Genomic DNA, 14,497 nt, shown 5'->3' with positions numbered 1-14,497 from the left:
AAAAGTCAACCCTTCCTAGATCTTGACAAATAGCTTTGCCCCCCTCCCCCGCCCGCAACATTTTATGAATTGGCACGACCGGTTTCAGCGAAAATATCGGAGCTATTTCAGGCTCCGGTATAAACTGATCCCTCCCAGTGAGTGGATCCTCTAAGTTTTGCAAAATTGTGGTAAAGTTAATACAACAATGTATTGATGTCATTTTGAACTGAAGATTTCGGAACATATCCGTCAAAAAGTTGTGGAGGATTTATGAATCGAGATAAAAGCACAAACCAAGATAAAGATGAATTCTTCATTTTCAAAATTTTACATTCAATAATTCTTTATCACTGGCACTGGACCCTTGGAAAATCACTTTACCCTTGTCAAATGCTGCTAAACCCTTTTAGAAACATTTTAAAGCCTTTATAGTTTATAAAAAGTGTAGCCGTGGCATTTCTTGTCAGTCGCCTTGACAGTTCCTTATTATTTTTTGTTTTTTTCCTGTGTTTTTCTTATGCCAAAAATGACTTTACGATTGTAATTCTTCACTTCGTATCTTTCTGGCTGTGAGAAAACTAAATCTATTCTTAGTACTTCAATGTCTAAAAAAAGAAAAAAAAAATCTACAATATACAAACAAGTCAGTTTTATCGGATCCTGGGCAATTTGGTTTCCCCAAGGCCTGTATGCAAATGATGCAACAGAGTAAAATTTCAACTAATTTTAGAGATTTTGTTCGGCCTTCATGCTTCGGCATGTCATTAAACTAAAAAAAAAAAAAAATTGAAAAATTAACCTTAGAATAAACTGAATTCTATGAAACCATTAATGCAAATTTATTGGTTATTACACTAGGGAGACTAAGGTGATTGTTACAAATATACTGGAATCTAAAAAAGGATTTCTTAAAATCCGAGCAGTATTTAGTTTCTTGTTGATACAATGAAAAAAAATCAAAGCTTACGAAAACATATTTTGTTTTCAGCAAAGCTCGAATGACCTACTAGCCTTTTAGAGCATTTGAGGGGTTGCAATATTGCTCTTATTTAGTGCAATCTCTGTTCGTTTCAAGCTTACCCTCACTGTCATGGTAAATTGTGTTTGTTTAGTTTAATAACTTCATTCAAAGCTTTAAAGACATTCGGGCAGGGGAGGAGGGTGCATAGCTGTGTTAGCCCAATGTTTGTTTGTGCTACTATAATTTATCTGCATAGCACATAATATTCATTCTCACACCATGTAGATAATAGAAAATGTGTGTGAAACCTAAAAGATAATATGTGTGGGTACTTGTGTATTATAGTGACCACACTGGTTTTCTTGATCTGTTGCAAAACCGGTTTATATGTCTGCACTCGGAGATAATTTGCTAAGCCTGAGTGAGATAAACCATTGTGCAGGTATATTTTAATCAAATATTTAATATATAGAGGTGGCTACGTTAAGGATCGAACGAAATGCGCTTTGCGTTACCTATTTCCTATAATTCTTTGTTGTAGTTTCCATAATTTTGTTACTAAAGTATTTAAATTTCATCACATGTCACAATGTTTCGTTGGTATTAACCTATTCTTATTTCTTGAGTGTGGTCGCTATAATACAGTAGTACCTCTGTGTATATAGTAGCAGTATTAAACAATTAAAGTAATTTCCACTCGTTTGGGTTTGAAACCTTACATAAGCAAATTTTTTCCCGTTTTAATTTTTTTTTTTTTTTTTTTACCGAATTTGTTGGAAACCAAAGACCACTTGTCAAACATGAGTGTCTTTTGATTTAAAATAAGCTATATACGGTACGTTCTGTTGTAGAAATTTACTTTATTTTGACATTTTTTTTTTTTTTAATCCCACCTCCTCTCCTCTCAGTGGTACTAACTTCTTTATTTCCTAAACTAATAACTGCATTTATGTACCACCTACACTAAAAAATAAAAAAAATAAAAAAAAATAAATAAAAAAAACCTACAAAATTTTTTAACTTTACATTATCATAACAATCAAGCTATAAATTTGAGCAGTTAATACTTTACAGATTTCATTTGTGGGCATTCTACAACCAATTAACCAACATTAATACAACATCTGCCTAGCCGCTTTGCAGGGTGCCCTTCCGGTATAGGGAACCCCTTCCACGGTGGCACCAACTATCAAAATCCAAAAAAAAAATATTTATTTTGCCTCCAAAATCCCTCTGTTTACCATAAAATCCCATCCTCCCAAATTACTCTCTCTCTTACCTCAAAAACGCCCAAATAAAAAACTTTGTCTGAACATCATCTTACACAAACATACACTCAACACTTAGACAAAGTTTTTCATTTTTATTTTTTTCCTTTATTTTGACATTAGGATATTAGGATTAGTCAATAAATCTTTTCCGTCTTGGACATTAATCTGACTGTCTTAATGACTTTTTAACAACTAAGTTTTTATCGTTAAGAACCAATCCCTTAGTAATCCCTGATTGATATGGGATCAGCACCGATACAACTTGTATATTTCGGTAAATCTGGGCCGGGGGGGGGGAGTAGATTTTGCAGGGGACACAGGCTAAAGGATCATACCTATGAGCCGCCAATCAGTAAAAATTAAAACAATTTACATGACTCAGGTTTCAACGATGTGTTACATGAACAACTTTTGTGAAATATGTAATTGATGTTTTGATTCTGGTCGTCTATATTTCAATACTAGCTTCAGATTTGATCAGCAAGCCCATAACCCCTCAATACCGATTTTTGGGAAGAATTAAAATGTAATAATTAAGAACACTTCACTAGACAATCTTTGAATGATGATTAGTCGACATAGGTGTGATGTGCTTATAGGTACGAAGGGGGCACACGCCCAAAGGCCTCACTTTAGCCCTTTCAGTCATTAGGGTTGAAAACATTTGTAAGACTTCGGCATAAACGGATGTAATATGTCCTCCTTTTCATTGAAATGCAACTTTTAAGCTCCAGTTTAAAATAGGTTATATGTGTTTTTTCATTACCCCTGGGGATGTACTTATCGTCTACTGCTGGGGACATATTTTTTTGTAGTTTTCGAACAATTTGATTGGAACGGTTATTTTGGAATTCTGACCCAATGTACTTTTAGGCTGCAGGACTACCCAGGAGCATATTGTGCATTGGCGAGATGAAAGGTTGCCCACTAATTCAGTTTGACTCTAAAGGGGCACTGGGACTCAGAATTTACGATTAAATTAGTTTTTTCTTGACCATGCCCAGCCCTCCGTTCTATAAAATGACGCGAGAATTAAGAACATACGGCAGATACATAGCGCTTCGCTAAGTCAGCTTTATTATGTTAACTATTATCGGGCAATAGATTCAAAAAATTTCATTTCGAATGAGACCTCTCCCAGTTTTCTAGCATCACTTTGTTCGACACGACTATATATTGGTTAAGCGAGAACCTAAGGAAAAACCAGGAATCCGTGACTGTCCTTCCCAAGGAAAATTTGAAATTTCGCATTTGCAAGACAGTACTGAGAACTCCACATAATAGTTTCTCAATCTTTTTGAATTGGCTAGGATGATTTGCATCTGTATCACACAGTCTTTCCGATGTTTACCTAGCCCTTTGCTAACAGCTTTTCACACAAGAACTTAATTTATTAATATTTATATAATTTGAAACAACGAATCAGCATGAAAGTTAGATTCTTTACAAGGATACATTGTTTTCAATTTTTTTTTTTTTTTTGCGTTTTAGAAACTGTTGGCAAGGGTCGCTGTTCATTTAATGTTTATTATCCTAAATAGTTTGAAATTTGTGACTGGACATTTGTCCAAAATTTCTCTTTGAAGACGTACCCACAGTTTATAGAATTAGCAGCATGATTTTTCCCTATCTCACCCATTATAAAAACCCGGACCGAGTTTCGAGTGCTCCAGAGAACCTATAAACCTAAGCGGCATTAGATCTTTTCACGGGTAGACAAAGAATAATCACCTACGGAACAAATAATGCCAAAACCACTTGGCTGGCTCACCAATAAGTGGACAATAAGTGCAGAAATAAGTGGGAGGAGCTTTTTGTTCGCACCGAGAATGAAGAGCCAGAAATCATCTGCGGTAAACTTACTGCCTAATTATATAAACTGTGGACGTACCTGTGCATTTGTAAGCCCTAAACTGAGGGCGATTTCGTCTCTGTCTGCTGGCGACAAATACTTTTGATACAAGAATCTTTTTTCCAGTTCGAAAATTTGATGGTTCGTAAACGCTGTTCTGGACTTCCTTTTCTTCTTGTTCGAGGATTGACGGTTTCCAAACATAGTATTATGATTCCCACTACCTGTAATGCAATATATATTTGAGAATGCTGGAATGATTTAGTGCAGTATACACAAAGTATATTTTGTTGGATTTGTGTCAAGTTTTAGATGTGTAGTTGCAACCTAGTAAAGAACGAACCACAGCTCATAGTAACTAAACATAAAAACACGATAAAAAATGGTTAGTGAGAAAAATTGAAATATGTTGCTGATTCAGGAGCGATAACTATTATCCCGACTAGTCTTAATAGTAAAATGTTATTTTGAAAAGAAATTTATGGGAATTAAAAAAAAAGTTGAAATCACTCAAAAATGGTGTCAGGCTAAAATGAAAAGTACGCCGTTGGAATCACTTTTACCGAAAACCGTATATAAGAAAATTGGCTACTGGTGGTTATGCGGGCCCACCGCTATAAACTGTATCAAGGAAATCAGTCACGAAACCCGTCAAACGGGCTATTTGCAAGAGACCGCAATAGATAAACGATTGCAAAGCGTTGTTTCTCAATTTACATTATTTAAACGATTGTTTTTTGGGGTTTAGGGGAAAAAAGGTACCTAGGTTAGGTTATGTATTTAATATATGCTATGCTTTATCCCCCCCCCCCTAATGTACAACTATATAGCCCAAATTTGTTTCTAAACTATTATATATTCATCCTATTTTATTTTATTTCATTAGTATTAATCAAACTTGACTTCTTCGCGGGGCCCACATAATGCACCGGCACCGAAAATTGGAGCCCCCTGGTTTGAACAACAAGAAAGTTTACCTTTCTACCTGGGTAGAACTCATGTGTTCTCCTTTTTCCTTTTTTTAAAGTTACAAGACGTGTCTTAACAACAAGAAAGTTTCGGTTGCGAATATTCTATGAAATATAATGCTGGCTTATAAGGTCATCGAAAAAAAAGAATCGCGAATACTTGCTGAAAAGGCAAGTTGTTTGAACTAGGATCAATAATAATAATAATCTGTATTTAAAAGCCAATTAAAGCCATATACAAAAAGACAAATACTAAAGAAAAATTACACTTCATTTGACATCCTTCCCATCAATACAAAATTTCCTACTGCCACAATATAACGGGGAGTCCTAGACCTCATTAACTCACAAAGCAGCCTATCTTCCCCCTCCTGGATAATTAATCCCCTTAAATGAGATAGTTGCTTACACCGGAGGAGGAAATGGCCCAACCCATAATCATTTTCCCCGCATCTCAAGCAACTACACCCGGCCTCCGGACCTTCCCTCTTTTTCCTTGGAACCTTAGTATAAATCGGAAGACAATTTGCTCGAATCTGAATCCAAATCCTCAAATATTTAATGGGCAATCCCAGCTTGAAATGAAACTCCTGACCAAAATTCTCTTTTACTTCTCTATACAAAGTAAGACTCGTCCAAAAGTAAAAGTAAGATTTGTCCACAGCTGCTTGCCATAGTTGCACTTCTTGGTCTTCAAGTCTTGCACTTAATTCCTTGAAGAACTTTTCCTGATCCTCTGGCCCTTTTTCCTTTCTCCCACGATCTTGAAAATTCATTCTCACCTAATATCCTTTTGACTTGTGCTGCCCATGATGTTTTGTTACACTGAAGGAGAAGATATTCATATGCTGCTCGAGCATGTCTAGTCTGGGGACGTTCGAAGAGTGTTAACAAAAATTTTATGATTTTGGTATATCTTTTCAATTTCAGGTTAAATATACCAATATCATCTTTAAATACTAACGTAAGAGTTTTTTTCTGTAAGCCAAAAAGTCGTTTATAACATTGAAGCTGAAGGGTTTCTAGTTGCATTGCCGACTAATATCCCCATAATTCTGGTTTGTAATGTAGAGTAGGTACAATCTTAGTTTTAAATATATGTTTAGTATTAAATACAATTGAAACATATATGTTTAAATATATGTTTCAATTTCTATCGTAATGACAAACTCATCTGTATTAACTGACATTAGTAAATGAGGCTCAGTTATGACTCTGTTAGGTTGCCGAAATTCTATTCATTTTACGAAATTATGGATTGACATGATAATTAAAGCAGTAACTTCATTGGCTGTTTTGAAACCACGAGGGTATATATAATTAGAGTTTATGTTAGAATATGTTATAAACCACTAGAAGTCTAGCTGATTCTTGTTAGCTTTCGAAAAACAGACTGAAATTTAGTCGCGATTATGCAATGTAAAGCAAATCCGGTTTCGCTAGCCAGCAGCTTGCACATCACATGAAGTTTTAATCTTATCCATTATAAATATATTGCATACGTGGATAACGTACTTTTTCTTGGATTGAGATAAGATAGATAGATAAAATATATGATCATTCAATAAATAAATTCACTAATCCTTTCAATGGCTTCATGGCCTTTTAAGGAGGGAAATCATGAAAAAAAAACTTTTAAACAAAAGACAAAACAAAAATGAAGAGCTGCTTTAAAATCTGAAAAAGACCAAAGCTGACAACTTGGTCAATTTCATAATGAATTAATCAATAATTTAGGATATATTCTTAAACTAAATTACATTAAAATTTAATAAAACGAAATTTAATTGAATTAAATTACACTATATTATACAAATAAATAAAACTAATAATTTGTAATTTAGGATACACATTAATAATTTAACAGGAATTTTACTTACATTAATATACTAGGATATGGTTACAGGCCAAAGCCAGAAGAAATGAAAACCCGCAGAGAAATTGACCTTTGGTTTATGGGAAGTAAAGTGTATGGTATTGTGCACCAGACAGTACTACGTTCTCAACATTAAATAAAAGTTTAAAAATGCCTTAGAACCGTTGTACTAAGCAGTAAGGCGATTGACAACTGAACTAAAAGAATAATAAAACCAGAGGCCTCTGGGATGCAACCGAGAAAGGCGTTAAATGGTTTTCTCTTTCTACGAATCTGCGTATCAATTTTTCCGTTTCTCGACTTGTCATAGTTGTTTTCTAGTTAGCCAATTACTTGGGTTGCACATTTACTCCTCCCTGGAATTTGTCTTTGAGAGTCCCTTTTTAAACAATTTTTGAGGTGATCATCTCCTCAATTACGTTTACGTGAAAATCCGTTGTTATTGCAATGAGAAAAGACAATGAAGGCATAACAATATAGTACTTAAGTAGTTCTGTTAACCGTCAGGAGAAAACGTAGTTTGCCTGTCTTTATAATTTTACCAGTCTTTGGGATCTAAAACACTATTTTCTAAAACTGTAAGTACTTTACTAAAGTCATTTTAAAGTTAGTGGTGGAGTTACAATTCTGTAAAAAAAAAGAAGTTACAATAATAGCACCTAAAAATATCAATTACGCATTAATTGATGTTTCATTAAGCGGAAAAATTACTCGAGCGCATAAACTTAATAAGAGAATGAATAATGTAGATTTTAATTAGAAGCCCTGTTGACTTCATCAGCTAATCGATTCAGAAGCCTGCATAGTCTAGAGAGGTACATTCAGTCGTTGGTTAGTTGTTCACGATTATTTGAATAAAGGCATGATCGAAACTCATTAAATGGGCAAGGTGTTACTTCGCTTTGCTCACTGTGTTGGCAACACCGATGTCGCTAATCTAGAACCAGAATTGTCATTTAAATTTTGAAAATGTTCCTGAGAAGGTGAAAATTGCTTTTCTGTTTCTAAAATTATCATAACGATATACCATTCATAATTATGATAATATCAAACAGTTCGTTGTAACAAACTGTAAGTAAGAAGCGACCCGACTCAATAGTAACCCAGACTCTAAAAAACGGAATTTTGATACCAGTAGGTACATCGAAAGAATCGGATTTGTATGCTGATTTCAAATATTTACGTTTCATCACGTTTACGTTGGAAATATAATGATTGACCTCATTTTTATGCTCTATTGTATTTCTACACTGTAGATGTAATGTAGATCAAATAGAAAAAGATCCTCCAAAACCATTGCTGGTGCATAGAGCGTCGAATCGACATTTCGGTAGCTGGTTCTTCTTACAGAGACAAGTAGCAATTCTGTTGCCCAGCCTTACCACAACGGGGATCAACCCCTGCATGGGCCCCGTATTGCTAAGCAGATCATCAATTCCCTGCGCCACAACTCGGTTAAGCAATGTAGATATTAAACCTTTACTTGGTTAGGTAGCAGAGGAATAGCCGAAACGATGGAATGTTGGAGGCTTAGTTACTTCTGGTAAACGTAAAAATCAAACAGAAATGTAGGTTGTGTGTCTATAACGGCCAAAATAGGTCTTTTTTAATAGCTAAACCTTGCACAGATACTGGTTGAATCTGAAGATTCTCATACGGGCAGAATCTTGCCTTGTGTCTTTAACTTAAGGTTATTTAGCTCTGATTTTGTTTTATAGAGCAGACATTGGATTCTTGGTGATATCAGGACAGACTTTTTTTCCGAAATTACTTTGATTTTAAAAAAAGGCATAAAAACCGTATAGAGGGAACTAACACATTACGTAAAATTTGGGGAAACAGGGTTGCTAATAATCATAAATATTTTCCTTAAATAGCTGTCAGTACAAGAGCATCTAGAATCATTCAGCATAGCTTTACCTATTTTTCCATAAATATTGTCCATAAGTACTTTTGTTGGCAGAAAAGTGCGAAAACGTTCCCCAACAATTCATAATTGTACATTTTTCAATAGTTCTGATCTCCCAGGGAGAAGGAGTTCCTTGATTCTCCGTTTATAACTCCTATGAAAGGGCTCAGTCTTAGAAAGTATCTAAATGATGCTTGAGTTCAGGCTAAAGCGGGGACTAAAAGTTAGAATTCCAACAGAAATTTTTTAAAACATATTTCTTCTTCATAAACGGTGTCTCTTAAATCAGACTTAATAAAAAAATATTTAATGTATAGAAACACAAAATTTACGTCTGATCAAAATTGCCCCCTTTTACCTCTGATCAAAATAATTGTCATCTTCGTAATACAAGAAATCATATTCAAATTCCTTTCACCCGAAGACGCCTTTTGGGGAATAGTAGAGCGTATTATCGTATGTGTATTTCTTCATGAATAGATCTTGTCGCATCTTCCCTTAATATATTTGTTCATTATATCTTGAGCCATTTCTACAAATGCTCAACAGTTGTGTACTGTCTGTTACATTGGTACGGTGACTGGTTTAAACCGTATACCCGCTAACGATTCGGGCCAAAATTCGTCTACTTTCTTTGATCAAAAGATCGTCTCCAAAGAAAACTGAGTATGTTCTTTCAACTTTCCAAGGCCTTCCATCTTCTAGAGCTTGCTCTTCTATGGATTCATTATTCTCAGAGCAAATGGGTATAAAACTTAAGGCATTGTCTCTTCTGCTTCCCTATCCGCCTTCTTACCTCTGAATGCACAAAATATAACAATACAATATCCCCTTGAATTTTTGTAATTATATATTTAGCTGAAAATCTTGGACAATAAAAATGTTATATTTATTGGTTTGTTATTGCAAGATATCGTGACGGATAAATTAATGAATAATAGACGTAGGTGTTTAGACATCCTAAAACTCTTTGAAACATAAAATAGACTTCAATCAGCAAACCTTAATTAAGACAAAGTTTATTCGTAGATAGATGGTTTTAAAACTGAAACTCCTGTGCTTTATTTCCCCAAGGACTTCTAAGTAGTTAAAGGACTAATTATTCAGAAAATGGCAAAAGGGCTCTCACATCTGAGTTAATGACAAGTTAATGATAGAAAATGAAAAGGCAAGTAAAGGAGCAATAGCGGATTTTCTGCACGTAGGTTCTGTTAAAATGAAGTAAAAAGTTGGGTTTATTCCTATTAAAAGCTTTAGTGGAGAAGCAAAATCGTTATGCGTAGTTTCCAACTGAACGCAGTTCTTTCGCATACACATCTTCTCCATGCGTAAGGGTGGTACTGAACGTTTCAATTCGTAGAGGAGTCAAACAATTTGTATTGGGCTAGGGAAGGGGTAACTAGGGGACTGATCTTTTAGCTAGTTTATTTCCAAAAAGTTTTGAAAAAATTTAAACTAGCCCTTGACACACCTTAATGTTTTAAGTAGATGTTTATATTTAGGTGTTACAAAAGCTTTCCAATCGCTTTTATTTATTGTTTAATATTTATCATAGAAAGCTCTGAATCTCTCACTGAGAATTTCCCCTGTCTTAGCTGTACTTTAGAGTAAGAACGTAATCCAGTTCAAGGTAATCTTGTTCTCGCTAGTTAGCTGCAGTATTTCCACTTGCCCGGATTTTGCAGGGCAAACCAAATTTTCGACCCCTTGCCAGGAAGAAAATTATTTCCTAAAATCAGGAAATTTATAGTCAGTGAGCCGCAAGAGAGAAATGTTGATATTTTAGGTTTTGGGTGATCAGGAAGAAGCAGAAGATTTGAGAACGCTATATGATGTAATCGATCATGCTGAGTACGAATATCAACGTTATATAGTCGACAAGGAGGTGTATTATACCCATTTCCTCAAATTCCCTGAAAATCCATCTCAACTGACAGAAATTCCCTTAAAATTCATAAAATATTCCATATTGCTCCATAATTACTCAACTATAGCTCAAATCAAAGGAAATTCAATAAAGATCAATATTCTTTTTTTAAATTGTTTTATCTTTTGTCATTCAGGTTTAATTACCTAAAAATCGAAGAAAAAGATGGCAGCATTTATAGTGTTCCCGGAATAATCTTGATCCATTTTGAAAATTTGCCTGCGCAAGGTATACTTTTTATTTATGAATTTTGTAGGAAATTTATCGTTCTACAAAATGAGTGATCTAGAAATTTGCTTACCCTTTTAGTTTTTGAACTATTAGCGAAGAAGTAGTGACCCAGTTTTTAGCTCGGTTAAGCATAGGCATCTATCCAACTCGAATGCGTCTGTCCAGGTAGATCTCGGTGACTTAGCTGAATAGAAAAATGGAGACATGTGGCGATTAGTGTGAGATTTTATCTTGGTCGATTAGCTTTATCTATGTTACAGTCTTGAAGATCTTATGTGTCTGAGCCGGTTTCCTCGAAGTCTCTTTCTTTTTTGTTTTTTTTTTACTGGTCGTATTCTCGTATGTTTTATTTATCCAACAATCTTTTGGTCTTTTTTGTATGAATATCTGAAAAGTCAAAGATTTGCAGACACAACGTCTGAGGTATTTCGAGATTGTTGCAATTTGCAGATTTCCATTATACGTGCGAAAGGAACCTTACCAAACGTGAGTTTGACGATCCATTCAGTCAAAGACTTTAATCCAACTGTGATGAAACTTCAAAACCTTATTTTCGCCATTCCAGGGAATCCGCTTACATTGAAATTAGTAGAAAATAAGATTTCGTTCTTCCTCACAGTTCGATTACAAAAATTAAAGGAACAAGAATTTTTAAACTACCTTAAAGTGTAGCTAACCTGCAGAAAGGGAAAAATAAAAAAAATCGGATTTAGCTACAAAAAATACGTCCGAAAAGGGAGACCAATACCGTTGACGGTAGACTACTTCTTTTTTTCAAGACTGACACGTGTACTTTAGATCTTATTCCTTTTTCTGACTTTCAGCATCCCTTAGGTGTTAAAATATGAACAGAAATTACATTTGCTCTGGATAATCAATATAGCTATACAGGGTACTAGCTATTTCCCGCCAAGAAAAATTTCAGGATTTTCGGTTCTGCTGACAAGAATTTTCAGGATTTTTGGCCGGCGGGACAAGATTTTAAAATTTTCGAAGTGGAAAATCTGGTTAGTAGTTATCATTTGTGACTTGAGATGTTAACAGTTTTCGTCAAAAAGCTTTATTTGATAGTCAGCTGCCATCTCGAATGGTCTGGGTAGATTTAATCTACTTAGTGCCATCTCTATTTTTAAGAGGGCTGTTAACCGTTCCTTCAAGGTTGACATGCAGTTGCTAAGACTATCTTTTGTGGACTATTGCGGGAAATCCAAGACACCCAGTAGAAAAAAAATCTAGGTAAACAAGACCGGCGATTTATCGACTTTTCGCTTGATGACGTATATTTATATATGCTAGTAAGTATTGTTAATTATTGGAATTATTTATATTGTAAATAAATTGAAAAGTTCCGTCACGTCCCTAATCCGGAAGCTTATCCAACCAAATAATTTTTGTGGAAGAAAAAGTAAAATAATATCAAAAAGAAAAGGAAAAGTAGAACAACGTGACATTTTGTTGTGAGTGATAAACAACAAATAGCAACGTATGGGGTGGGGTCTGGTTGTCCACCCCTCTGCAAAGTCTGCTGATATGGGAACAACTTTCCCCCTACCTTCCAATAATTTTAGTTTAGGTCGTATACAAATTCTTCTGTCTTAGAGAATTTGAACCCTCACCAAATCCTCCCAGAACAACCTCTTGTTTGTAAGGCTGACAACCCGAAGGATATGTATGTAGGATATACCATTCCATTGCAACTGCAAATGGCGTACACGTAAAGAACGGTGACTACACAAGGAGGGGGTGACTACACTTCTCTTAAATTTCAAGAGAGTTACTTCCAGTTTAGCTGCATCCTAGCCCCCCCCCCACCCTAATGCCTTAACATAGCCCGAAGCTATACACAAAAACACGCTGGTTTTGTTCTGTTTCTCTGCTTATTTCTCATCAACAGTTGGTTCATAATGCCAAATAATACCAATTTGAAAAAAAAAAAAAACCAGAAACATTTTCTGTATAGAGTTGAGGATATCCGTTTTTATGAGGTGGAAGTAGGGGAAGACATTATGTAAGCTATATGCAGTTAAACTGGCAGCGAACGTGATCATCGGTGAAACTCAAGTAAATAGAAGTATCCTGAATGTAATTAAGTAAAAATTTTGTTATTGCAGTGCTTAGTTCAGAAGAAGGGATGAACACCACTGTTACCGATTTCCCCTTTTGTTTTCAATGTTTTCAAATAATTTGATTTTTCTTGATATACCACTTTAATCTAAAAATCAAAATCTTGATTTAAAAACCCTAGCCCATTAGGGCACTTGGCTGTTAGTTTGATACTTACAAGAAGGGCTTAAAGTTTCCAACGATATCAATTGTTGGGCCATACGAAGCAAAAACGGGTACAGCTCCTATGGGGAATAATTAAAACATGTGCGGTGTACAAAATGTCAAAGCATGATAGTCTAGAGGGAATATGAATATAGGCCCACCAGTCATTATTAGAGGCAAAATATTCAAAAGGAGTGATGCAAGCTATCCTGTCCTCTTCACATCAATGGCCTAGATGGGCTATATTCGCATTAAAACAGAACTTTTTCGAAAAAAGCTCGGTTCAGCCTAAATTATTTAACTTTTCTGGTAAATTTTAAATATTATATCTACAGAAAAGCTGGCATACATTCGATGTTAGCTTGAACTTAAAAATAGCATTGATAAGATGAGGTTACCAAAAGTGTTCAGAGCAAAATTCATTTTGGATATAACATACAATTTTAAATCGGAATTCCACAAGTAAAAGTTTTATTTCTTTAAAAAATAAGGCATGTTCTTGTTCGTTCTTTTTAAATAGACAAACTAGCGTTTCCCCGAAGTAGCATTTGTTTACAGACTAGGCTAACGGTAGTCTCACTTTTTGATGGCAAAGACAGACTAAACTCAGTTCAACTCCAAACGTCAAACCCTAACAGTAAAATATAAAATTTCACGCTACTTAGGTGTTGATATTTCAAACGCAAAGTCTCACGTTTTTCTGGCTATTAAAGAATAATACTAAAAAAGAATAGGAGGCATAAAAGGTAAGATATCATTTTAGAAGACTCAATTTTATTGCAATATAACTTCATTCGATAGAATAGAATTAAATGATCACAAAATGATTTAGAGGCTTCAAGGCCGTATTCAGAGAGGAGGGGCAGGGTTAGAACGCCCTGAATTTTTTTAGCGACATATAAAATGTAAAAAATGCAAATAGACAAATTTTTGATAAGTTTTTTAAAGTTTTTTTGCCCCCCCCCCAAAAAAAAGAAACGTGTATGTGCCCTTGACAGGCTTTAATACTTTCAAAAATATATCAATATTTATATAATCTTCAAGCAGACTGAGCACCAATATTATTATCTCATAGATAGACAACCACCCGCTACAGCCGGAAGTTTGTAACTTCATTTCCATCATTCGACTCTAAATTGAGTTGTACGTGTGAAGTGTTTCGAATAATAATTATTATCGCCGCAAACACCTTGGGCAAAAGGGAGACGGCTAGTTTAACAAGCCAGTAACGAGGCTATATAAAACCCATAAT

General features: G+C 34.9%; 1 protein-coding gene across 1 annotated transcript in view; it reads right to left on the bottom strand.

The window, feature by feature from the left end:
- The window catches only part of LOC148952993 (uncharacterized), a 68,308-nt gene that overhangs the window by 973 nt on the left and 52,838 nt on the right, over positions 1 to 14,497 (bottom strand). The window contains exon 2 of the mRNA XM_089087493.1: positions 4,106 to 4,290. Coding sequence (XP_088943619.1) covers positions 4,106 to 4,290 — 185 coding nt within the window. The remainder of the gene's footprint in view (positions 1 to 4,105; positions 4,291 to 14,497) is intronic.

The sequence above is a fragment of the Artemia sp. Qi Xiang Cuo genome, chromosome 4 (genome assembly GCF_049724085.1).
Source record: "Artemia sp. Qi Xiang Cuo chromosome 4, ASM4972408v1, whole genome shotgun sequence".
Taxonomy (NCBI): Eukaryota; Metazoa; Arthropoda; class Branchiopoda; order Anostraca; family Artemiidae; genus Artemia; species Artemia sp. Qi Xiang Cuo.
This window is presented reverse-complemented; position numbering and strand designations above follow the sequence as displayed.